The 27858-nt window shown below is 39.4% G+C and overlaps 1 protein-coding gene across 1 annotated transcript in view; it reads left to right on the top strand.

Moving 5' to 3' along the window:
• OXCT1 (3-oxoacid CoA-transferase 1) overlaps positions 1–27858 on the top strand; it is a 142812-nt gene that overhangs the window by 18601 nt on the left and 96353 nt on the right. Inside the window, exons 5-7 of the mRNA XM_060009541.1 lie at positions 2589–2738; positions 8299–8405; positions 10817–10877. Of these exons, the coding sequence (XP_059865524.1) occupies positions 2589–2738; positions 8299–8405; positions 10817–10877 (318 nt within the window). The remainder of the gene's footprint in view (positions 1–2588; positions 2739–8298; positions 8406–10816; positions 10878–27858) is intronic.

Below are 27858 nucleotides of genomic sequence, written 5' to 3' on the forward strand. Positions count from 1 at the left end.
CAATCATTAAATCACTGTATATGCTTATTTGGAGAGAGCAGGCATGGGAGAACTGTTTTTTCTACCGGAAGCTTCACAGTGATTTTCCAAGTCACACCTGATCACTCTACAGTGTTGGCACCTGTGCCTCTCATAGCATTACACATGCTTGATTTATCCAATCTTCATTTAAAGTTTTTTGAGAATAATAAAAGAGGTACTATCTTCATCGCTTGTGCCACTTTTACAAAATACCACAGACTGGGTGGCTTAGAGAAGAGAAATTTATTTCTCACTGTTATGGTGGCTGAGAAGTACAAGATCAAGGTACAGGCTGATTTGGTTCTTGGTGGGGGGAGGGGAGAGAGGGAGAGGGACAGTGAGAGGCAGAGGGAGAGTACCTGCAAGTGAGTGCTCTAGGGTCTCTTATTACAAGGACACTAATCCTCTTTGATCAGGGCCCCACCTTTATGACCTCATTTAACCTTGTTGCACGTTGGGGGTTAGGGCTTCAACATGTGAATTTTGGGAGCGGGGGGAACACAAATCCGTCCATAGCATATAGTTTTCATCTTCACATTGTAGTTTGAGGTAACATATCCTTTGAGTTTGGAGCTATTGAATATTAACTTTACAATTACCTTTTTTTTCTTTTTTTTTCTTTTTTTTGACTGTGCTGGGTCTTCGTTGCGGTACGTGGGCTTGTCTAGTTGTGGCACACGCGCTCTAGAGTGCGCAGGCTCAGTAGTTGCAGCACACGGGCTTCTCTCTAGTTGTGGCGCATGGGCTTAGTTGCCCCATGGCATGTGGGATCTTAGTTCCCTTACCGGGGATCGAACCTGCGTCCCCTGCATTGGAAGGTGGATTCTTAACCACTGGACCACCAGGGAAGTCCCTGCCTTTTTTTTATCATTTGCATTATCCCTTATTTTGTCAGAGGGCATATACATGGGAAAGGAACTTCCTTAATATTTCTTTCACATTCTTCCTTTAAGCTGAAAGAAGTCAGAATTTCCTGCCCCAGTTTAGTGGTGCATGAGTAAACACTGGCTCTGGGAACTCGTTTTGCAGCCTGAGAGCCAGGGAGGAAGTGCTGATGAAGTGGTAGGGATTAGGACTCCCTTGGGGGTTGGATGTGGGGTCTTGGTGGTACCTGCAGGGGGCCTGTATGTGGCAATAGTCGATTTTCATGCCTTTGCCCAGTTGGACAAAGAGGAGTATAGTATTCAGGGAGGGTGGACATAAAAAATATTTTAAAGTAGGGAGTGTTATTATGGTTGTTTTGATGATTTAATTTTTGTGGATGTTATTAACTTAAAGTACCCAAAGTGCAGGGAAGAGTCACCTCTGTCCATCAGTTAGAACAGAGAACCAGGTATCTGGAAGGTTTTCATTTATGTCACAGGTCCATCCTTCCTCAGAATATCCCGCCTATTCCAAATGACACAGTGTCTGAAATCCCAGCTGTTAGTCCCTTCTTTGAGTTTAGTATTTAAAGGCCCCAGTTCAAGTGGAAACTTGTTTTCAGGTTGGGACAATATTAACACACCATCATTAATATCTAAACCTAGGGAATTCCCTGGCAGTCCAGTGGTTAGGGCTCCATGCTTCCACTGCAGGGGGCACGGGTTCGGTCCCTGGTTGGGGAGCTAAGATCCCACAAGCCGCGTGACACAGCCAAAACAAAACAAAACAAAACAAAACAAAACAAAATCTGAACCTATTCTTACTACTGGTTAGCTAGTCAGTTATCTAGTCTGAATATGATGTAGCTAGACCGTAACAAGATGTTTCACATTAGGGAGTGTGTCAGGAAATGTCCGGGTCCAGAGTTATTACCCTGTGGGAAAACCAGGTGGAAAGGCAGGTGGTGGTGGAAGAGCTGGGGAAATTAGGTTTGAAATCACTGATCCCTAGAAGGGGGACAAAGATGATCAGAAGAAGATACAAAAAAACTTTACATATAGCTGTTCCTACTCTGAAACAAAATTTGAATCTCTCTTGGCTTTTTAAAAACCATTTTACCTGTATGTTGTACTCTTTGCCTATCTTGAATTTTTCCTTAGTTAGATAATGTAGTAGATAAAATACTTACGAGAATGGTTTAGAATAAATTCTAGATAGGTTTGAACATTTTACATTATTATTATATAATCATAACATTGTTATTAAAGATAAGGTTCAGGCCATGCCTACATAGAGTACATAGTAAAACACAAAATTTAACTGTATGTTTTTTAATGTATACAGTTAAAGTCACATACTTCAGATTTGGAAATTTCTTTAAAAATATTACAGATAGACTGATGTAGAATGTGATGTCAAGAAACCAGTGGAGACATGGAAGCTGAAAGCACTAATATACAAATAAGCAGTTCCATTAAGAATTAAGGATTAAGGATAGAGAGGTTGTTGTCTAGAAAGATAGTAACTGTTTTACATTGATATTCTAGCCTGCAGTGTCAGCGAGACAAACCAGTATGCACTGCTGGGTGTGGTTTAGATTGGTAAACACCTAGAATACAGGGATGGTGCCTGTAAGTGTTTCTGTGTCTGCAGACAGAAGTGTTTAATGGACTTCTGATGCAGTGTTGTTTTTTCACTTGTAGGGCACGCTTGCAGAGAGGATTCGTGCAGGTGGGGCTGGAGTTCCTGCATTTTACACCAGCACAGGGTATGGGACCCTAGTGCAAGAAGGAGGGTCACCGATCAAATACAACAAAGATGGCAGCATTGCCATTGCCAGTAAGCCAAGAGAGGTAAGAAAGCTGGATATCTCTATCAGCACAGGATTCCAGGTGGACTTGTTGGGTAACTAAGTATAAAACCACACCTGTTGGGCTTCCCTGGTGGCGCAGTGGTTGAGAGTCCACCTGTCGATGCAGGGGACTCTGGTTCGTGCCCCAGTCTGGGAGGATCCCACATGCCGCGGAGCGGCTGGGCCCGTGAGCCATGGCCGCTGAGCCTGCGCGTCTGGAGCCTGTGCTCCGCAAAGGGAGAGGCCACAACAGTGAGAGGCCCGCATACCGCAAAAAAAACAAAACACATCTGTGTGAGAACACTGTCATTCATTCCATAATGTAAACATGTTAGGTAAAATTTCTAGCTAAAACTGAGCATCTGCTAGTAACTTAAATCACATAGAGAGACCAGAATAAATAAATGAGAAGAAAAGAATCTGTAATCCATAGAAGAGGTACAAGTCAAGATTAGTTTTATGGTAAGTTTTAAGAAATTTAGGAGCATTTATAATTGCTGATTATGTTTATGTGGAAAATAGAGTAAATGTATGCTATATATGGTATTAAACTCTTCATGCTCAGGCCCCTTCTGGATGTGATTGAAGGGGGAGAAAAAAGCCAAAGAAATCACAAGTTTGTCTACAATCTTAAAAAGCGGGGGCAGTTATAACTATATAATGGAACAGAGGGTTCATATTATCTCCTTTGTCCTTCATTTTGTATACTGGACCTATTTGAATAACTGAATAACTTAGTTTTATTTAAAGTGCTAGATAGGATGGGGTATCTTTATACTGGGTAACTTCACTCACATATTAGAAAAGAATAGGGACTTACCTGGCAATCCAGTGGTTAAGACTTCGCCTTCCAATGCAGGGGGTGTGGGTTCAATTCCTGGTGGGGGAACTAAAATCCCACATGCCTCACGGCCAAAAAACCAAAACATAAAACAGAAGCAATACTGTAACAAATTCAATGAAGACTTTAAAAATAGTCCACGTCAAAAAAATCTTTTTTTAAAAAAAAAGAAGAGAAAAGAACTCTAGATATAGGTATTTGAGATCCTCAGGTTTGAGCCAGTTTTTAAAATGACACATGCCAGCTGTATTTTTAGTGTCTTTCCCTTCTCCCTGCCCACATGGCTCATGAGCATTAACAAATGTTGCAGAAATGCTGAGCTTATCTCTAGGGAAGCGAAAATTTAGTAAATCAAGGGCTTTTATCACCTTTCTGCTTATAGGGATGTTAGCTCTGCACGTCCGTGTTTTGAGGGAAGATAAAGGTCATGCCCTTGTCCCCTGCTGTCCAGTGTTTATCCAGCAGCGTCCTCCATCTGGAGCTTTGCCTTTCTGATTAGAGTGACCTATATTGACCCAAAGCTTTTGTTAATACGCTATCTTGCTTCTTTCTTTACCGCCTAATTAGGTTTAAAAAGTTGTTGACAAAGTAAAGGACAGGAACCTAATTATTAAGATGGATCTTGGTTAATATAGATAAAGATGCCTGGCAAAATCGGGTGAATGCTTTGAGAGCTTGCTAGAAGTTACAGCATTAACTCTCCTGGTGAAAACATAGGATAGACTAGAATCTGTTCTGAATGCCTGGGTTCATCTCAGGAGGTGTAAGAATCTAGCAGTTTTGTCATTTTTGTCTGCATCCCCTAGGAATACAACAGTAATTTCTTGAAATGATTCTTGTTAGCTCTTTGTTGTCCTCGATTATGGTGGGAAGAGGAAATGAGTGAATTCCTTAGGTCAGTGATAGTTATTGAGGACCTTCTGTTTGTCAAACACTGGTCTAAGCGTGGTGGAAAAAGGGGTGTTCTAGACCAAGTCCCCCCGACAAAGAACAAATAGACAAACAGACAATGTCAATACTGGAAGTGCTGTGAACACAAATCAAGTAGGGCAAAGGCAGAGAGGATGATGAGTGTGGTCAGGAAGGTGTGCTCCAGGCTGGGTCAGGGAAAACCTCTCTGAGTAGGTGACATTTGGTAGAGACCTGAATAAAATAGGGAATGAGCTGGGTGAAGATTATAGGTTTGTGCTCTACTCAGAAGGAAGAGGAAGGACAGGGTCCCAGGGCAGGCTTGCCTCATGTGTGGAACAGCAGGGCAGTAAGACTGGAACAGAATGAATGAGGAGAGAGTGGTAGGGTTGGAGGTTAAAGAGAGGCAGGAGCCAGACCACACGAGTTTGGCCTTTACTGAGTGTGGTGAGAGGACAACAGAGTGTTTTGAATATGGTGGGACAGTGATGGGATCTGAGTTACATTTTGGAAAGAGCACCGTGGCTGTTGGGTAGTGAGTTTTTTTGCTGGAGACCCAACAGCAGAAGCAGGGAGACGGATGAAGAGGCTGTTGTATTAATCCAGGTGGGAGTGGAAGGTGGTTTAGACTAAGGTGGTAACAGTGGAATTTGTGAGAAGTGGTTGCAATTGGGAAATATGTTGATAGTAGAGCCAACAGGATTTACTGAGTAAGAAAAGACAAGAATCAAGCATGCTGCTTATTGAAAAGGGCCGAGCATGGGGGTAATCAAAGAGCTCTGCCTGGACTTGGTGCTTTTGAGACATTCACTAGCTTCCAAGAGGAGGTGTTCTGTAGGCTCGAGCTCAGCTCCGAGAGGGTTGAGAGCTGGGGTAGGAACTTTGGAGGCATCAGCAAGTGGTGTTTAAATCCATGGGACTGGGGTTGGAGTGTAGACAGGAGAACAGCTCTTCTGCCTTTAAGGGTTTAGAAGAGGCCTGACATTGAAAAGTTGAAAAGAGGAAAGGGAGCAGCAAATAAGATGGGAAAGAGTGTCTAGTGAGTGGAGAGGAAACCCAGGGGAGTCCGGTGATTTGGAAGATGGGAACTTTTACAAAGGAGGGAGTGATCAACCATGTCAGAGTATGAAGAGGTTGGGTAAGAGGACTGGAAATTGACTGTTGGGTTTGGAAACGTGGAAGTCATTGGTGACCTTAAACAGTGATTTTTCTGGAGAAGAGGATTTTTCTGGAATGGTGAAAATTTGACTGGAGTGGATTCAAGAAAGGACTGAAAGATGGGGAAGTGGAGACTCTGACGTGCATAACTCTTTCAAGTAAATATAACAGCTAGTTGGACAAAACCAATTCCTCCCCTGTTTTAAAACTTTAGAATAGTGAACACTTAGCAACTGCTGATGTGTAGACTCTTCAGGAAATTAGATAACTGGAATAGAAAGAAACGCTAATGTTTTTACTTTGCCCTGGCTTAGCATATATTTAGATGTATATGTAGTTCTCTAGATCTGTATGTAAAGGCCTCAACTATCATCTCTGGTGATGGCTGAAATACATAAGACTTAAACTATATTGATGTGTAGGTTACAAATATCTTTCATATAATTTGTCTAAGTTCATATTAATATGATCCTCATTCATCAGTGATTCCCTAAATTCATTAAGCTTTTCTAACAGGAAAGTGGGATAATGTCTTTAAGGAAACTGTTCTTTAAGAAATGATTCTGTTTTAGTGCAGATCAAAACTACAATGAGGTATCACCTCACACTGGTCAGAATGGCCATCATCAAGAAGTCTACAAATAATAAATGGTGGAGAGGATGTAGAGAAAAGGGAACCCTCCTACACTGTTGGTGGGAACGTAAATTGGTGCAGCCACAATGGAAAACAGTATGGAGGTTCCTTAAAAAGCTAAAAGTAGAGTCACCATATGATCCAGCAATCCCACTCCTGGGCATATATCTGGAAAAGACAAAAACTCTAATTCGAAAAGATACATGCACCCCAATGTTCATAGCAGCACTATTTACAATAGTCAAGACATGGAAGCAACCTAAATGTTCATCAACAGATGAATGGTTAAAGATGTGGTACGTACATACAGTGGAATATTACTGAGCCATGAAAAGAAATGAAATAATCCCATTTGCAGCAACATGGATGGACCTAGAGATTATCATACTAAATGAAGGCAGACAGAGAAAGACGGATATCATATGATATCACTTATATGTGGAATCTAAAAAAATGATACAGATGAACTTATTTACAAAACAGAAATAGACTCATAGACATAGAAAACAAATTTATGGTTACCAAAAGGGAAAGCGAGGGAGAGGGATAAATTAGGAGTTTGGGATTAACATACACACACTACTATATATATATAAATAAACAAGAACCTACTGTATAACACAGGGAACTATATTTAATATCTGTAATAACCTATAATAGAAAAGAATCTGAAAAAGAATATATATGTATATGTGTACATATATATGTCTGAATCACTTTGCTGCACACCTGAAACTAGCACAATACTGTAAATTAACTATAATTTAAAAAAAAAGAAAATTTCTTGTTTTAAACCACAGTTAAAGAAAAGTAAATGTACTGGAGCTTTCTCCAGCTTTCTATAAAATGCATGTAATTTGTCCACTAGGGGGCGCAGTAGGAATGAAAATGGAGTTTGGCCTTCAAATGGCTCCCATCTCCTGTGGTGATGGAGAGAGGTATTGACGTTACTTCCCCTCTTCCTTTCAATTCCCAGAGCTAAGTCCCCATGAAGAAAAAAGGAACAAAATGCCGCGGCATAGTTTTGCTTTATGCGTCTTCTTCCCTCCCCTCCCATTTGGAGTAGAATTAAAAGTAAATAAACATACAAAAATCAATAGCCTTCCATTAGACCAGTAATGACAGAGAGAAGGTATAATAGAATAAAATATAACAGTCACAGTGGTATCAAAAACCAAGAAGCACCTATGAATAAAGCTGGAAAATATATACAAAGCTTTTTCTGAGGGAAAACTATGAAACTATTGAAGGAGGTAAAAGAAGACTTTAAAAAATGTAGGCCTATATTCTCACAGGTGGGAGGATATAGCATGTCAGTTCTCTACAAATTTTAGGAATCCCAATTAAAATCTCAACAGAGGATGATGGATTCATTAGAAGAGATGAATGGATTTTTATAACTATTTTAAGTAGGAAAACCACTCATTGCCCATTTCATGCAACTTACATGGTTTTCTGGGGCTCTTTTTCGTGTTCAGTATGTAAATTATTCACACAAATAATAAAGTGAGTGCTAACACAGTCTATGCCTTAAGCATATGGAGCTTTCAGCTCCTCACAATTGCCAAGCTTCCTCTTGCTTCTGAACCTTTGCACATGCTGCTCCCTCAGTGGCCTCTTCACCATTTTTTTTTTTTTTTTTTTCCCGCGGTACGCGGGCCTCTCACTGCTGTGGGCTCTCCCGTTGCGGAGCACAGGCTCCGGACGCGCAGGCTCAGCGGCCATGGCTCACAGGCCCAGCTGCTCCACGGCATGTGGGATCCTCCCGGACCGGGGCACGAACCCGTGTCCCCTGCATCGGCAGGCGGACTCTCAACCACTGTGCCACCAGGGAAGCCCCTCTTCACCATTTTGACGAAGCCCTGGTTGCCTGCACTACTCTTCCTTGAAGTTTCAGTTTAGATCTCTCCCTCTTTTCTAACTAGGCTTGTATCCTTATTATCTGCCTCTATGAGAGCAGGGAGCACAACCAAACAAGACCTCTGCAGATCCTGACAATGCGCTCTTTGTCTCTTGCAGGTGAGGGAGTTTAATGGTCAACATTTTATTTTGGAGGAAGCAATCACAGGGGATTTCGCTTTGGTGAAAGCCTGGAAGGCAGACCGAGCAGGAAATGTGATTTTCAGGTAATATAATGGTTTTAAAAAATGTTAAATGTAATGCATTTCAGCAACTTTATATTTCCGAAATTATGATTACAAAATGGATATCTTGATGTGTTTGGTATTTAAAAATTTATTTTAAAAATGGCTTAAAATCAAACACACCTGTGTGTGTGTATATAGGTGGGTGCAGAACCATTGCTGTGCAGTCATGCTGGTTTGATGCACTTGAGGACATCTGTTCTGATTGGTTGGTACCCATGGTGCACTGTTTGTTAACTATTTGAATCTGTATATCCTTGTATATAGTCACATACAAATTATTTTTGCCCGTGTACTTTAGTTGCCAAAACTAGTTACAGTGTTGTGACATGCTTAAAAAATGTGACTAAAGCACACAATTATATTTAATTTTGACAGTGTTATTTATATGAATTGTCTTAAAATGCCTGTTACTTTGATATTATGGAAAAATATTGCTAATAATCACTTAGGTCAGTTCTTTTCCAGGCCTATTGGTGTCTTCTAGGAAATGCTTATAAAGATTATGTCTGGAAAGTTGGTTACCCTTAATAATGTTTAACTTTCATTCTCGTTATCTAGATAGCCACAGATATTAAACCACTTAATAGATTTCAATATCTTTTGATTACCCTAAGCATACTAAATACCAAGTTTTAGTATCTTGGATTTAGGGATTATATAGTTGTTTTTGCAAATTGTGCCACGTTTGAATATACTCATAAAAGTTTTTCAAAATGTTTGGTCTTGAAGACGTCGCCTGTTAGGTTACGGAAATACTTGTCTTTCTCATAATATTGGCCTTTTTCTGCTTTTAGTTAGTGATATTTTTTATCTTTATCAAATGCAGCTTTGGTATAATCACAATTAAATTACCAGTGGTCACTCTCATGTTTTTGTTCATTTCTGAAGATCTTCTATGACATTAATACTGTATTTGATTTCTTGAATTTAGCCAATTTTTTGGTTCATTTGTTTTTGTTTTGTTTTTGTTTTTTTGTCCGGGCCACAGCGTATGAGATCTTAGTTCCCCAACTAGGAATCGAACCCGTGCCCCCTGCGGTGGAAGTGTGGGTCTTAACCACCGGACCACCAGGGAAGTCCCAGGATTTAGCCAATTTTTGATATTATAACTAATTTTGGCAATTACAGAGGACATTTTGAATGATGTCTACCTTATTTGACACCTTGATGTAATGCTTGCAAAGCTTAGTTGTTGTTTTCTTTTAAAGGTTAATGAAATTGTATAGTAGCAAATGGAAATGAATTGTTTAAAGTATTTCCATCAGTTTATCCTGTGCTTTATTGCCTGTTATCTAAAGACTGCACAAGGGCTATTCTGAGTACAGACCTTATGCCTGTAGTTTCTGCTCAGTAGCCATTGAGCTTTGATGTGAAATGAGAGTGCTTGTCCCCAGTGGTCAGGTGGCCTAGATTCTTAAGATACTGACTTCTAGGCTGACCTTCACGTTTAGTGGGACAACTGGTACAGAGGTCTGTCTAGGCCATTGTTAGAGTGGGCAGGCTCTGCATGCCTGCACCTCAGGCCACTCTGCCCTTGGAGCTTTTGATGCTGGATGTCTGGTGGAATCCAACACGGTAACTTGTCAAAGTACACAAGGATTCCTCTCTTGAGGACACACCTATCCTTGAATCCAAGTGAAAGAAACATTGGTGTCACAAAGAGCTGTTAAGGCATAGCTGTGAATTATTTCTCTTTACCAAAGAATTTTCCCTATCAATTTACACTCTCAGAAACAAAAATACATTAAGATTTTTATAATTAGAGGAAGTGCATTAATTTAGGAACTTGGCAATGCAGAACCATCAGCAAAATTGGCCGCTTCTTAAAATTTTTCACTTCAGGGTCTGATGGGGGGCTTGTAGCTTTAAAAATTTCATTAGAAATTGATTCTCCACACTGATCTTTACGACTCACAAATCACCGATGAATGTTTCAGTTAATTTCAGCAATAGGTTTCTTTAATAGGAGTATAATTACTATACCTTCTCATATAAAGCACTTGCTACTTTTCTTAATATTTTAACAAGAGCAAGCTTAGTGAAATATTTAACTATAAAACAAAGTGGCATCTCAGGTAAAAGACTTAGAGAAATTAGTTTTAGAGTAGATTTATTAATATCCATTTTATTTTTCTGTGTATAACTATGTTGAATATGAAAAGTATTCCCTCTTTCTCTTAACCCCATAAAAAGCTATATAATTGAATGAAGTGACCATCGTATTGTTTTTGTTTATAAAATGGCTATAGAACTTATCGAAAATATGATACACTCTTTTAAAAAGATTCACAAAGTCTTGGTTTACAGAAATTCTTTTAATCTATAATTAAAGCTGAGAGAGACACTTATTTTTGCCCTTCTTTCTCCACTTCCTTATTCCTCTAATGTAGGAAAAGTGCAAGGAATTTCAACTTGCCGATGTGCAAAGCTGCAGAAACCACAGTGGTGGAGGTAAGAGAAGAGGTTATTTCTGATTTCCTGTTGTTAATTTTCAAAGTTGATGTTATGTATTAGTTCAAGAAAAAGTACAATGGTTCATTTGTTTTCATGAAGGAGGGCAAACAATAACCACTTCTTCATTTTGGATGTTGAAGGATTCTATTTAAATATATCATAGTTGAAGTTTTGCTGGAACATGAGCTTTCTGGTTAGCTATGGTCTCACTAGAACACTCTGTTTGGGAATCAAGCTATTAGGCTGACCAGCTCATAAAAGTCTTTTGGTACTTGAGTAAAGTGGACCTTCTTGGGTGAAGTCTCCAGATGAAAATTCTTTTTTCACTTTTTTCTTTTTTTAATTTAATTTTTTTATACAACAGTTACTTATTAGTTATCTATTTTATACATATTAGTGTATATATGTCAATCCCAATCTCCCAATTCATTCCCCCTGCTTTCCCCCCTTGGTGTCCATACGTTTGTTCTCTGCATCTGTGTCTCTATTTCTGCCTGGCAAACCGGTTCATTTGTACCATTTTTCTAGATTCCACATATATGCGTTAATATATGATATTTGTTTTTCTCTTTCTGACTTACTTCACTCTGTATGACCGTCTCTAGGTCCATCCGCTCTCTACAAATGACCCAATTTTGTTCCTTTCTATGGCTGAGTAATATTCTATTGTAAATATGTAACACATCTTCTTTATCCATTCTTCTGTCAGTGGGCATTTAGGTTGCTTCCATGACCTGGCTATTGTAAATAGTGCTGCAATGAACATTGGGGTGCATCTGTCCTTTGAATTATGGTTTTGTCTGGGTATATGCCCAGTAATGGTATTGCTGGGTCTTAAGGTAATTCTATTTTTAGTTTTTTAAGGAAATTCCATACTGTTCTCCATAGTGGCTGTATCAATTGACATTCCCATCAACAGTGTAAGAGGGTTCCCTTTTCTCCACACACTCTCCAGTATTAGTTGTTTGTAGATTTTCTGATGATGGCCATTCTGACCTGTGTGAGGTGACACCTCATTGCAGTTTTTTTGTTTTTGTTTTTTTTTTGCGGTATGCAGTCCTCTCACTGTTGTGGCCTCTCCCGTTGCGGAGCACAGGCTCCAGACGTGCAGGCTCAGAAGCCATGGCTCACGGGCCCAGCCGCTCTGTGGCATGTGGGATCTTCCCGGACCAGGACACGAACCTGTGTCCCCTGCATCGGCAGGCGGACTCTCAACCACTGCGTCGCCAGGGAAGCCCCTCATTGCAGTTTTGATTTGCATTTCTCTTATAATTAGTGATGTTAACCAGGTTTTTGTATGCCTCTTGGCCACCTGTATGTCTTCTTTGGAGAAATGTCTATTTAGGTTTTCTGCCCATTTTTTGATTGGGTTGTTTGTTTTTTTACTATTGAGCTGCATGAGCTGTTTATATATTTTGGAGATTAATCCTTTGTCCATTGTTTCTTTTGCAAATATTTTCTCCCATTCTGAGGGTTGTCTTTTTGTCTTGTTTATAGTTTCCTTTGCTGTGAAAAAGCTTTTAAGTTTCGTTAGATTCCATTTGTTTATTTTTGTTTTTATTTCCATTTCTCTAGGAGGTGGGTCAAAAAACATATTGTTGTAATTTATGTCAGAGTGTTCTATGTTATCCTCTAAGAGCTTTAGTGTCTGGTCTTACATTTATGTCTTTAATCCATTTTGAGTTTATTTTTGTGTATGGTGTTAGGGAGTGTTCTAATCTCATTCTTTTACATGTAGCTGTCTGGTTTTCCCAGTACCACTTACTGAAGAGACTGTCTTTTCTCCATGTATATCCTTGCCTCCTTTGTCATAGATTAGTTGACAATAGGTGCGTGGGTTTATCTCTGGGCTTTCTCTCCTGTTCTATTGATCTATATTTCTGTTTTTGTGCCAGTACCATATTGTTTTGATTACTGTAGCTTTGTAGTATAGTCTGAAGTCAGGGAGTCTGATTCCTCCAGCTCTGTTTTTTCCCCTCAAGGTTGCTTTGTCTATTCTGGGTCTTTTGTGTCTCCATACAAATTTTAAGATTTTTTGTTCTAGTTCTGTAAAAAATGCCATTGGTAATTTGATAGGGATTGCATTGAATCTGTAGATTGCTTTGGGTAGTATAGTTATTTTCGCAATATTGATTCTTCCAGTCCAAGAACATGGTATATCTCTCCATCTGTTTGTGTTGTCTTTGATTTCTTTCATCAGTGTCTTATAGTTTTCTGAGTACAGGTCTTTTACCTCCTTAGGTAGGTTTGTTCTTAGGTATTTTGTTCTTTTGGTTGTAATGGTGAATGGGATTGTTTCCTTAATTTCTATTTTTGATCTTTCATTGTTAGTGTATAGGACTGCAAGAGATTTCTGTGCATTAATTTTGTATCCTGCAACTTTACCAGCTTCATTGATTAGCTCTAGTAGTTTTCTGGTGGCATCTTTAGGATTATCTATGAATAATATCATGTCATTTGCAAACCGTGACAGTTGTACTTCTTCTTTTCCAATTTGTATTCCTTTTATTTGTTTTTCTTCTCTGCTGTGGCTAGGACTTCCAAAACTATGTTGAATAATAGCAGTGAGAGTGGATATCCTTGTCTTGTTCATGATCTTAGAGGAAATGCTTTCAGTTTTTCACCATTGAGAATGATGTTTGCTGTGGGTTTGTCATATATGGCCTTTATTATATTGAGGTTGTTTCCCTCTATGCCCACTTTCTGGAGAGCTTTTATCATAAATGGATGTTGAATTTGTCAAAAGCTTTTTCTGTATCTATTGAGATGATCATATGGTTCTTATTCTTCAATTTGTTAATATGGTGTTTCACATTGATTGATTTGCATATATTGAAGAATCCTTGCATCTCTGGAATAAATCCCGCTTGATCGTGGTGTATGATTCTTTTAATGTGTTGTTGGATTCTGTTTGCTAGTATTTTGTTGAGGGTTTTTGCATCTATATTCATCATGATATTGGTCTGTAATTTTCTTTTTTTGTAGTATCTTTGTCTGGTTTTGGTATCAGGGTGATGGTGGCCTTATAAAGTGAGTTTTGGAGTGTTCCTTCCTCTGCTGTATTTTGGAAGAGTTTGAGAAGGATGGGTGTTAGCTCTTCTCTAAATGTTTGATAGCATTCACCTGTGAAGCCATCTGGTCCTGGACTTTTGTTTGTTGGAAGATTTTTAATCCCAGTTTCAATTTCATTACTTGTGATTGGTCTTTTCATATTTTCTATTTATTTCTGGTTCAGTCTTGGAAGGTTATACCTTTCTAAGAATCTGTCCATTTCTTCCAGGTCGTCCATTTAATTAGCAAAGTGTTGCTTGTAGAAGTCTCTTATGATGCTCTGTATTACTGTGGTGTCCGTTGTAACTTCTCCTTTTTCATTTCTAATTTTATTGATTTGAGTCCTCTCCCTCTTTTTCTTGTTGAGTCTGGCTAAAGGTTTATCAATTTTGTTTATCTTCCCAAAGAACCAGCTTTTAGTTTTATTGATCTTTGCTATTCTTTTCTTTGTATCTATTTCTTTTATTTCTGCTCTGATCTTTATGATTTCTTTCCTTCTACTAACTTTGGGTTCTGTTTGTTCTTCTTTCTCTAGTTACTTGTAAGGTTAGATGGTTTATTTGAGATGTTTGTTGTTTCTTGAGGTAGGCTTGTATTACTATATACTTCCCTCTTAGAACTGCCTTTGCTGCATCCCATAGGGTTTGGATCATTGTGTATTTGTTGTCAATTGTCTCTAGTTATTTTTTATTTCCTCTTTGATTTCTTCAGTGATGTCTTGGTTATTTAGTAACGTATTTTTTTAGCCTCCATGTGTTAATGCTTTTTACGTTTTTCTCCCTGTAACTTATTTCCAGTCTTATAGTGTTGTGATTGGAAAAGATGCTTGATATGATTTCAGTTTTCTTAAATTTACTGAGGCTTTATTTGTGACCCAAGACGTGATCGATCTATCCTGAAGAATGTTCCGTGTGCACTTGAGAAGAAAGTGTAATCTGCTGTTTTTGGATGGAATGTCCTATAAATATCAATTAAATCTATCTGGCCTATTGTGTCATTTAAAGCTTGTGTTTCCTTATTAATTTTCTGTTTGGATGATCTGTCCATTGGTGTAAGTGAGGTGTTAAAATCCCCCACTATTGTGTTACTGTTGATTTCCTCTTTTATAGCTGTTAGCAGTTGCCTTATGTTTTGAGGTGCTCCTATGTTGGGTGCATATATATTTATAATTGTTATATTTTCTTGGATTGATCCCTTGATCATTATGTAGTGTCCTTCCTTGTCTCTTGTAACATTCTTTATTTTAAAGTCTATTTTAACAGATATGAGTACTGCTATTCCAGCTTTCTTTTGATTTCTATTTGCATGGAATATCTTTTTCCGTCCCCTCACTTTGAATCTGTATGTGTCCCTAGGTCTGAAGTGGGTCTCCTGTAGACAGCATATATATGGGTGTTGTTTTTGTATCCATTCAGTGAGCTTGTGTCTTTTGTTGGAGCATTTAATCCATTCACGTTTAAGGTAATTATCGATATGTGTGTTCCTATTACCATTTTCTTGATTGTTATGGGTTTGTTTTTGTAGGTCCTTTTCTTCTCTTGTGTTTCCCACTTAGAGAAGTTCCTTTAGCATTTGTTGGAGAGCTAGTTTGGTTGTGCTGAATTCTGTTAGCTTTTGCTTGTCTGTAAAGCTTTTGATTTCTCCATTGAATTCGAATGAGATCCTTACTGGGTAGAGTAATCATGGTTGTAGGTTCTTCCCTTTCATCATTTAATTATATCATGCCACTCCCTTCTGGCTTGTAGAGTTTCTGCTGAGAAATCAGCTCTTAAACTTATGGGAGTTTCCTTGTACGTTATTTGTCGTTTTTCCCTCGTTTTTAATAATTTTTCTTTGTCTTTAATTTTTCTCAATTTGATTACTATGTGTCTTGGCGTGTTTCTGCTTGGGTTTATCCTGCCTGGGACTCTCCGCGCTTCCTGGACTTGGGTGGCTATTTCCTTCCCATGTTAGGGAAGTTTTCGACTCTAATATCCTCAAATATTTTCTCGGGTCCTCTCTCTCTCTTCTCCTTCTGGGATCCCTATAACGCAAATGTTGGTGCATTTAATGTTGTCCCAGAGGTCTCTTAGGCTGACTTCATTTCTTTTCATTCTTTTTTCTTTATTCTGTTCTGCAGTAGTGAATTCCACCATTCTGTCTTCCAGGTCACTTATCCGTTCTTCTGCCGCAGTTATTCTGTTATTGATTCCTTCTAGTGTATTTTTCATTTCAGTTATTGTATTGTTCATCTCTGTTTGTTTGTTCTTTAATTCTTCTAGGTGTTTGTTCTTTAATTCTTATAGGTCTCTGTGAAACATTTCTTGCATCTTCTCGATCTTTGCCTCCATTCTTTTTCTGAGGTCCTGGATTAATTTCACTATCACTCTTCTGAATTCTTTTTCTGGAAGGTTGCCTCTCTCCTTTAGGTGTTTTTAGGTGTTTTTCTGGGGTTTTATCTTGTTCCTTCATCTGGTACATAGTCCTCTGCCTTTTCATTTTGTCTATCTTTCTGTGAATGTCGTTTTTGTTCCACAGGCTGCAGGATCGTAGTTCTTCTTGTTTTTGCTGTCTGCCTTCTGGTAGATGAGTCTATCTAAAAGGCTTGTGTAAGCTTCCTGATAGGAGGGACTGGTGGTGGGTAGAGCTGGGTGTTTCTCTGGTGGACAGAGCTCAGTAAAACTTTAATCCACTTGTCTGCTGATGGGTAGGGCTGACTTTCCTACCTGTTTGTTTTTTGGCCTGAGGCAACCCAGCACTAGGGCCTAGAAGCTGTTTGGTGGGGCTAATGGTGGACTCTGGGAGAGCTCATGCTCAGGACACGCAGGCTCAGCCGCCATGGCTCATGGGCCCAGCAACTCCGCAGCATGTCGGATCTTTCCGGACAAGGGCACGAACCCGCGTCCCCTGCATCAGCAGGCAGACTCTCAACCACTACGCCACCAGGGAAGCCCCTTCCCAGAACTTCTGCTGCCAGTGTCCTTGTCCCAGCGGTGAGCCCACCGCGCCCCCCCCACCCCCCCCCCTCCCGCTCCTGCAGGAGACCCTCCAACACTAGCACATAGGTCTGGTTCAATCTCCTATGGGATAACTGCTCCTTCCCCCTGGGTCCTGATGCACACACTACTTTGTGTGTGCCCTCCAGAAGTGGAGTCAGTGTTTCCCCCAGTCCTGTCGAAGTCCTGCAGTCAAATCCCGCTAGGCTTCAAAGTATGATTCTCTGGGAATTCCTCCTCCTGTTGCTGGACCCCAAGTTGGGAAACCTGATGTCGGGCTCAGAACCTTCACTCTAGTGGGTGGACTTCTGTGGTATAAATGTTCTCCAGTTTGTCTCCAGATGAATTCGTGTATACAGAATCCTAGGAAAATAGTAAGTTATATTAGGAGAAGTTCCTTATCTCATTGTTAGATACTGGTGTTACTTTAAGGAAGAAGGAGGCTAGTACAGCTCATTGCTTTGATGTGGTTCTCTTCGGAACAGTTGAATTAAGGCACTAACCGACTCTCCTTTGGACATCTCAGGGTTTGGGAGAGACTAGAATAATTTTAGAACCTTCCCAGAGTTCAAGCTCTGGGACAGAAATAGGTGCTTATACCAAAATCTTGCCATTTTGTTTATACATATTTGAACCTGAAAGGAGACTTCACAATGATTCATTTAGGCTTTGAGGATCACTTTGGAACCAAATTTTCTTGGGCGTTTGAGATAGCTTTCCCATGGGAGGGCTTTATAGGAACCCATCCTGCGATCTGGAAATGAGTATATATGTTCTTGATTTTTCTTGTGATGGTAGTATTCTACCTGGCATTTTTTCATTCATCCATATGCTTGCCCAAGATGGTATTTCATGGAGGCAGTGCTGTCATATGTTTGAAATAATCAAATGTTAGAATTCTGTTTCTCTCTTGGAAAGTGAAGTATATTATTATTATTATTATTTTTAGTAGATAGCCATAGTTTGGCTTCATTTTTTTGTTTGTTTTCTTCTTTTATGGAAGTATAGTTAATTTACAGTGTTTGAAGTGTATTATTTTTAAAGTGCTGGGGAATGTGGTACTTTCAACACTGGCAGGGTGGTTTCTTTTGCAATGGCTTCAGTATATTTTCTGCGTTTAAAATGAATAATGTGCTTTACTCTCTCTGTGCGATCTTTTTTTTTTAATCGAATCATCTTAATGACCTGTCCATTGCACACATCTGTAACAGTACTGAAAAAAAGCCTATAGCGTAGCTTAAAATAATTGATAGTTTAACCCTCTCTTGATTGTATGTACTTCTGTAAAACTGCCACAAACCAATATTTTTTCTCTGAGTACCATGGGGCAGTATGCCTTGTCCTGGGTGAATTTCTTTTTTTCCTTCTTTTATAATCTGGTTCTTTTCAGCCAATCTTATCTCTTCCAAAAGCAGGAAGTGACTCTCTACTGTCTGAGAATTAATGTACATATTAGGAAAGAGAGGTTCTCTGTCGGCATAAGGGAAGAGGAGATAAAATCCTTTAATTGATCCTGCAAATATGATAAAAGCTGCCCTCCCTGTGTCCTAGAACAGACATCTCTGATTCACAGCATTCTGTCCTGTTAGACACAGACTCACATTAGGATCCCTTTCAATATAGTGCTGTTGATGGCCACTCCCAATTGATTATACCCACACTGTCCACCTGGTAGCCACAAGCCATATGCGAGTTTTAAAATTCAAATTAATTAAAATTAGATAAAGTAGAAATTCAGTTTCTCTTCAGTAACTACATATGCTAGTGACTATTGTGTTGATCTACATAGATAAAGAATATTGTCATCACTGGAGAAAGTTTGATTGGACAGAGCCTAATTGGAAGGATCAAGATGAAGTATAGTTTGTCATTCTAGTTTAGGAATATAAGCAAAACAGCAATTTAGACAATAAAGTATTGTAAGCCTGCTCCCTCTGCATGATCATAGTAGAAGAGGTCCACATGCCTTTAGGCTGAATTGTAAGAACTTGTGCTCTTGGATGTAGAAGATAATTTGGAATTGGGGATGATGAATAGATTGGGTGTCTTCTGATAACAAAAAATCTATCTGGACTGTGAGTTTTGTATTATTCTTAGTCTAGTGACTACCCTGGACCTCCAGCTCCTCTTCTGTGCTGTTTTGTGCACTCTGTTACCTGCATTGGCCTTTAGGACTCTGTAATTCTTTTCCTGTAGCCCTATCCTACTTTATTGTGCGGTGGTCCTAGTGAGATGGATGATTATGAGCTGGTTTAACAGGAGTCTTCAGAGATCTTAAATTACCTGCGTTAAATATTAACAATAATAATAGTTACTATTAATCAAGTATTTATTATGTTTTAGTCACTGCTGTATTCTTCATGGTTATTGTTAATTTTTTTAATGTTAACAATAGTCTTATGAGGTAGGAATCATTATTATCCTTATTTTACAGATAAGGACTTAAAAGCACAGAGAGGTTTGGTTATATACCTGATGTGATGTCACACAGCTAGATGGAGCTAGGATAGAACCACAGAATGACTGATTCTGGGGTGTCTGCACTTTTCCACTATTTTATGAAATATTCTCAAATCATCATCAATGGATGGTGTTTCAAAATCTTGAAAGGTATTGAATTTCTGGAAGTAGTCCATTTCAATGCTAACTATTAGAATCAAGCAGATTGGGAGTTTTGGGCCAATATATTCCTCTACCCCCAGCTCTCCTTGCTAGTTATTCCAATTATGGTCTTTTTGCCTCCTTCACCATCTGCCTCCAAGAGGGCTTTGAGAAAAGCATCATCCTGTGATCAAAAGCCCTGTGGATTCATTCAGTCTTCCTCTTGGATTCTGTTCATTCTGTTGTGTCGCCTCTCTGAACTGTGCAGCTTTTCACAGACTTCCCTGAACATGGTGATTGAATGTCTATTCTTGTACTGCAGTATCTTAAGCAGTGGGAGCTTTAACAATGACTACACCCTACATTTCAAACAAAGCCTTTTTTTTTTTTAGAACTCTTAGCTCATCTCCTTTCTCTTATAAATGAGGACATGAAGGACTTTTCAGTAGCAGGATCTGGGTTAGAGCCTGTCTCCTAAAGCACCACTCCACCCCCTGGTGCTGAATCTTTTCAGCCTTTCTCCCTGGTTACCCTCTATAACTTGAGTTTTATGGGAGGTAAAGAGAGGGGTAGAACTATAAATATCTAAAATATTAGTGATAATTCCCTCAGATATCTTAAAGTCTTTTTGCACGTAGAAGCAAGGTGGCAGGGGACTTCCCTGGTGACGCAGTGGTTAAGAATCCTCCTGCCAATGCAGGGGACACGGGTTCAAGCCCTGGTCTGGGAAGATCTCACATGCCGTGGATTAACTAAGCCTGTGCACCACAACTACTGAGCCTGTGCTCTAGAGCCTGCGAGCCACAACTACTGAGTCCATGTGACACAACTACTGAAGCCCACACGCTTAGAGCCCATGCTCTGCAACAGGAGAAGCCACCGCAATGAGAAGCCCGCGCACTGCAATGAAGAGTAGCCCCCACTCGCCACAAGTAGAGAAAGCCCGTGCACAGCAACAAAGACAACAATGCAGCCAAAAAAATAAATAAAAAAAATAAATAAATTAAAAAAAAAAAAGAAACAGGGTGGCAAAGGAACATAAAGCTGTCTCTTGCTTTTTTGGTTCATAATTTCTCCTCCAATTGACAAGAGGTAAACCAGTATATTTATCTTGAATTGAAGAGAATACCAAATTGGCCCTTGACATGAATTATTTCTGGTTTCTCTAAAAGTGGGATATTGCTCCTTTTTGGAAAAATTTTGCCTTTCAAATGTGTTCTAAACAAACTTCTGAGTTGTGGAAAACCAATTATGTCTGTTTACCCGTGTAACAAAACCGATATGAATATTGCATTTGCATTCTTAAAACCTGCAGCCATTTGCATGTTTCGCCACAAAGTTATGACATAGTGAAGGCTGGCTGTCTCTTTCCCCGTCTCTTAAGGAACTGGGGGTAGTTACTTGGGGAAAATAGTACAAGTGGGTGCACATATTGGCATACATGCCAGAAAGATATTTCTCTTTTTAGGACAGACAGTGTTATTTCTGGACCTCCTCTTTGAGTGGGTGGAATCTTCCCTGATAAACTTCACAAGTGTAAGTGCAAGACCAGCCAGGAAACAACTCTTGGCATTGCGTTCCATGTGTATGAGTAACAGCAGTACTGTGGAACTCATTTGGCTTTTGTAGGGGTCTGTTAACCCTTCAACTTCCCATGAGCCCCTCAGCCAGTCTCCTGGGTGCATATCCAATCAGGCTGTGTTTCTCTGGGAAGTTACCATTCTTTACATTTTTTTTTTTTTTTAAAGCAACTTATAATAGAAAACTCAGGGGGAGGGGCGCGAGTGCTTCACTCAGGAGAGTGTTGATGCTTTGTCTCCTGCAAGCAGCCTGGCGTGCCGGTGCTGTCAGGGAAGCTCATCTGACTCAGCCACCGAAGGCTGTTCAGGTTACCTGTGAACAAAATAACCCATCTAGTTTCTTCAGGTGTGTGCCCTGGCTGGTGTTGGAAGATGGCAAGGTTTATGCAAGGCCTCTTCAGCTATTTTGGCTAATTTCAGCTTTTAGTTAAGACAAACACATTCATTACCATGACTTCAATAAAGTTATTTTTATTATTTTTATATTATGGCATATTTATGTATTTGCTTGTGAAAGAATTGTTCATATTACATGATATTTGATGCATACAAGTATTATATGCATGTAGCCTTTGTGGGTGATAAAGCACAATAATAAATTGAACACCTACGCACCCACCTAAGGTAAGGATTGGCGGATTGCTTATTCTCATTTTCATCTGCCTGCCTTTCCTGCAGAGAGAGCCACTGTCAGGAATATTGTGGTTATCAGTCCCTTAAAAATAATTCTAAGTCATAAGGTATGGACATATGGAAGATTATTTTCCAAAGATATCCTAAGACTTTTTGTTTAGAAGAGCCAAGCTTTGGGACCTGTGACTTCTGTGTCCCGTACTAGTGCCTGGTACATGCCGTGTCTCCAGAGGAGGTTAACTAGAGGAAAAGATTAGGGGTACATCTGCCATCCTGCCAAGAAGATATGTGTTGTTCCTGATTGGTGGATGAGGAAAGGTGAAAATAGCAGTGTAAATGGTATCACAAATTTTGTTTTTAATGTTTATTATGAAGGCTAATGGACATACACAACAGTAAACAGAAGAGTGTAATGAACCCATCTGAGCTCGTCCTCCAGCTCCAGTGACTGTCAGCCCACGATCACTCCTGCCCCGTCTTCATCCCCATCTCCTGCCTCCTCTTGTAGTATCTTGAGATAATCACCGGATATTGTATCCCTCATGAGCTTACATTATAATGCTCAAGTCTGACAATAGGTGCAATAAATAAGTAAAATATATATTATATTAGATATTGATAAATATTAAGGAGATGAAACAAAGCATGAAAAGGGACATGAAATGTCAGGAGAAGAAAGATAAATTTTGTTTTTGTCTTTGCTTCCCCCCCCCCTTTTTTTTTTTTTTTGCGGTACGTGGGCCTCTCACTGTTGTGGCCTCTCCCGTTGCGGAGCACAGGCTCCAGATGCGCAGCCCCAGCGGCCATGGCTCACGGGCCCAGCCGCTCCGCAGCATATGTGATCTTCCCAGACCGGGGCACGAACCCATGTCCCCTGCATCGGCAGGCGGACTCTCAACCACTGCGCCACCAGGGAAGCACCCCTGTCTTTTTTTTTTGTCCGTACTGCATGGCTTGTGGGATCTTAGTTCCCTGACCAGGGATTGAACCCGGGCCCTCGGCAGTGGGACTGTGGAGCCCTAACCCCTGGACCGCCAGGGAGTTCCCCAAAGTGGAAGTTTGAAGGGGTTGGTCAGTAACAGAAGGCCCCACTGAGATGACAGTTGAGCAGAGGCCTCCGGGAGGTGAGGAAGCTGGGCGGTGGAAAGAGGAGCAGTGGAGCCTCCCTGGTGGACCTGGCGACTGGGGATGACACACTCCCCTTTCTTCCGTCTGAGGTGGTGGGCCGAGGACTCTTATATGAGGGTAGCTGTCTTGAGAATCATGGCAGTGTCTTCTTCCTAGGCTGTGTGAAGTGTGATTTCTGTTCTTAGTTCATTTGTAATAGTTCGCAAGATGACTAGGCCCAAATCTGACTTTAAAACTCTGAGATGAATGGAGAATGTGAATTTGAGATTGGAGCCTCCTGACTTTTGTGACTCTCTGGCCCTGTTTGGAGAACTTTGTGTTGACAACACCTCATGAATTACCTTTGCAGAAGAAGTCAAACTGGTGTTTAGTTCACTTTACACTAGGATGTGGGAATACAGTGGATTTTAACCATTCGACCTAATCACTTCAGTGGATCCTGTGAACATTTAATCTCCACCAAGCAGGCCCAATTCGTGTATCGATGTTTTAGAGACTGGTTATCTTCCGTCCTGCTTCAGGAAAAATGAAACTGTGCACGGGATAAACATAATTCCTTTCCTCTTAAGTTTCTTTTATTCTTAATCTTAAGATTGCTAATGCCTTTTGATATTACAGAGAAACTCATAATTTTTCCAAGAGATGGTAAAAAGAAAAAAGAAATAGGTCTAAACAGGAAAAAACCTAAAGGTTCCATCCACCCAAGAGAAACACATGTAACCATGTTGAGAAACTTCATTAGACAGATGCAATGTCAAGCACACACATGCATACACAGGCGACCACTGCTCCATGCCTGTATGGAATTTATGCCCACGCACAAATTGCTGATTGACTTGGAGACATGATATTTATGAACTTGGCTGAAATGTCAAATTTGACATTCACTGTGTGAAGCATAATATAGTAAATGCCCTTCACTGCACTTTAGTATATACCTGGTAACGCTCTCTACTTCTCTTCCTTAGCGAGAAGATAAGGACAGCAAGAACCTGTTTAATCCTAATCCTCTTTACTTCATTCACACAGGCCAGCTGAGTTGAACACTCAACACAAGTTCTTTAAAAACACAGGCAGGTAAAAGAGCTATTTGATACAATACAAAAAGAAGGAACACCCTCTTCCCACCAACTCCCCATGAACCCTGGGACCTCATGATCCTAACGCATAATACGGTCACCTTCCCAAGTGTTAACTTTGGGGATGATGTGCTGAGCTATGGATGTCATTTACAGTGATTGATTTTTAAGTCTGTTAAATTATATAATAGCCTTAATTTACATTTTTTTCTTTTTTAGTTTTTCAGTTATAGGATTTTATTAATGCTTTTAGATTTCATTTTTTAAAAAGTGATTGCTATACCACTCTGAAAGAGATATCTATAAATTTATGCTACAAATTCAGCCAGATGTACATTGCTTTGACAGATGATAATATCCTTACACAACTAAACTAAATGAAGTGATTGACTCTACTTATTTTGAAGTATTAAAGTATTTAAAGACAATTCATTCATTTCCTTGAATTTTCATAAAATGCAACACTGATTTGAGAATATTTCAATGCTAATGAAGATGTATTTAGTGAAGATTTAGTTGAATATTTTGACAAAATAACTTTCTCAGTAATAGAATCACTATTCTGTTATTATTTGCTGTTTCTACCAAGGAAGCAGTAAATATAAAAAACATGAACTTGGTGAATGCCAGGTATTAACTTCACGGCATATTTTTTTGTGTGTGTACTCTTTTAGATTAATAATTCTTAGCCTAATGACCATTTACATCCAGAAGAATAGCAGAATAGAAGTATGGTTTGTTGATGGTAAAAATTAAATCAAGTGCTAATCCTGACATTTTATTTCTTGTTGCTTGGTAACAGTGCAGCAACTCTGTAAGAGTTCCTTTATCTCAGCTACAGTGGACTTCATTGCCTTGTGGGGTAGCAATACCAACTGCAGCAAGTCATTTGTATGCCATTATCCTTCCAGAATTTTGTTGCTATTTTTTATTGTTAGTGCAGAGATCCTAAAAGAAAGTCATTTTAATAATACATCCTCCTTCTTTGATGGATTGGTGAATTTTATTCTAGCTACTTTTGGCTTTTCGGCTTTGTGTCTGTAATTTCTGAGGTTTCACAAATTTGTGTTTTATCAGTCTGTACAGTATTAACCTAGGCTTTTGAATTTCATTGGAAATATGTACATTCTAAGTGATTCTTCATTAGTTCTTAGTGAACATCTTTTATCCTTGACCACCTAAGAAGGGAGAAAAAAATATCTGGGCAGAATTTTTCTTTCATAAAAATAGGACACATACCTCATCCTTCTCTAATATAGAGCATTCCTAGTTTTAGAACCTGCTTTAGGAAAAGGAAGCCTGTTGAACCAGTGTGATTTGTTTTAAGTGAAAGGCTGATTCATGTTGCGTATACTATATATGTTCTATATGCTGTTAGTTCACAATTATTATTTACGACAAAGGTTGATAAACTATAGCCCGTGGTCTATTTTTGTATTGTCTAAGAGCTAAGAAATTTTTGTATTTTTAAAGCGTTGTTTAAAAAAAAAAAAAAAAAAGCAATATGTGACAGAGACAGTGTGGAGCCTATAAAGCCTGAAATATTATCTGGCCCTTTGCAGATAAAAACTTGCAGGCCCTTGATTTATGGCATAGTTTCCATTTCTATAGTCTGAATATATTAAATGTCACTAAGTCTTATTTTTTAAAGGACCAGTGAACTTAAGTAGAACTGAAATAAAATAATGATAACTGGTTTGAAGAGAATCAATGAAAAAATTAAATTGAATAATATGAATTTGTGAAGAAGTAGTGAAATGATTATGCAGTTTGGTGGGTCTGTTTTGGGGGCAACCATGAAGAAAGGAAGATTACATGTAGCAGCTTGTTTATCTTGCTTATCTTGCCACAGTTTTTACAATTTCTTTACTAACTCAATGCCTTTGTCAATAAATCTGACTCTAATAAAATTGTATAGTGATAGACTCACTTTATTAGAAGCATTTTGCTTTTTCCTGCCCATTAGACTTTATGTCATACTTGAGGCCAGTTTCTTACTTACAATGTCTGTATCCTGGGGTGATGGGGTGAGGACTTCTCCAACTTGACCTGGGTCTGGCACTCAGCTGCAGCTCCTGCTGTCTGGAAGAATTTCCAGGAGCTACGGAAGTGGTCCAGAGCTGGAGTCATCCTGTGTCCCTGGGTTTTGGAAGGGCCCTGCAGCCCTGGGTTTTCATCTCCTCTGGAGCTGTGCCCCCCACATCCCGGAGAGAGGGCAGGAGAAGAATTGTGGACAGACTTTGGGCAAAGTGAGGCTCATTTTCTCAGCCTTCCAAACCAGGGCTTTTAGCTTCCTATTTTCTTTTTAGTCAAAAATGTGTTTCTAAGAGTTATCTGGCTATTTCTTATTTATTGGTAAGGTAAAGCCTGAAATCAGGAAGTTAACCAGGGCAGCCATGTGTTTTTTTATCTGGCATTAGTCTTCTTAAGCAATAGAAAGGGCTCCAACCAGCCAAACTGTATTCTAGTGATGAGAGATAAAAGTCAATTTTTTACTTATTTATTTTTGCTGTGCTGTGCGGCTTATGAGATTTTATTATAATTCCCCGACCAGGGATCGAACCTGAGGCCCTGGCAGTGAGAGTATCAAGTCCTAACCACTGGACCACCAGAGAATTCCCAAAAGTCAATTATTTTAGCTAGACTCACTTAACTCCTCTTTCTTGTAAGCAAAGGCCCAGAAAACCCCATGCTTGAGCACCATTTCTGTATTAGTAGGCGTTTTATATTACTTTATATTTGTAATGCTTTATGTTTTCAAAGTGCTTTTACATATATTATCTCATTTAATCCTCTTAATCACCAGGTGAGGTAGGAGGAGAAGCAGTTTTCTTATAATATTACAAATGAGAAAACTGAGAGACAGATCAGTTTCTGGGAATAGATCATTGGGAAGTTGAACGGCTTAATGAAAAGGACATTTGAAAGACTTGGTTTAAGTCCTGACTTTCCATGTTTCCTCTGCCACTGTCCTGCCATGACAATACTGAGGCTTTATTTCTGAGACACTGAACATTTCTGAAAATGTTGGCATAGCTAAGTGGACTTTTATAGGAACTTTCACCTTATTTTAAGTGCAAATGGAAAGGGTCATGATTTTAGGTGTTGTATATAGAATGGATTTTTATGGAGCTGTGAAGGGAGACAGGGTAGCCGATGAGGAGACTATTGCAGTGGTCCAGGCAAGAGGTGACGGTGGCTTGGACTTGAGTGGTGGAGCGGAAGTGGGGAGAGGTGGTGGAATTGAGATATACAGTATCTTGGAAGAGGAATCTTATCAGACTTGCCGATGCCTTGGATGTGGAATGCTGGGGTAGAGGAAAGGCAGAGAGTAAAATGATTCCCACCTGACTTGAGCAATGGTGTGACACCTACCAAGCTGAGGAAGCCTGGGAACAGCTTTTGGAAGGAGGAGTAACAAGAGCCCTGGTAGGATTGATTGGCTTTTTTAGGCATTCAAGTGGTGATGTAGGTGAAGATGGACATGTATGTGTCGTGCTCAGAGGAGAGGTCTAGAAGGGAGTTATACAATTGGGAATAATCCACATATATTTGATAAGTAGAGTCATGGAATAGAAAAGAACACTTAGCGAAAAAGTTCTGGGACTAAGCTCTAGGAGTCTCAGTATATTTCTTTCTTTCTTTCTTTTTTTTTCTTTATTTTTGTGAACAGTATCTGAGATTAAGAATCACATCTTTATTTACAATAGCCAGGTCATGGAAGCAACCTAAGTGTCCATCGACAGATGAATGGTTAAAGAAGATGTGGCACATATATACAATGGAATATTACTCAGCCATAAAAAGAAATGAAATTGAGTTATTTGTAGTGAGGTGGATGGACCTAGAGTCTGTCATACAGGGTGAAGTAAGTTAGGAAGAGAAAAACAAATACCATATGCTAACGCATATATATGGAATCTAAAAAAAA

The sequence above is a fragment of the Delphinus delphis genome, chromosome 3, assembly GCF_949987515.2.
Source record: "Delphinus delphis chromosome 3, mDelDel1.2, whole genome shotgun sequence".
NCBI lineage: Eukaryota > Metazoa > Chordata > Mammalia > Artiodactyla > Delphinidae > Delphinus > Delphinus delphis.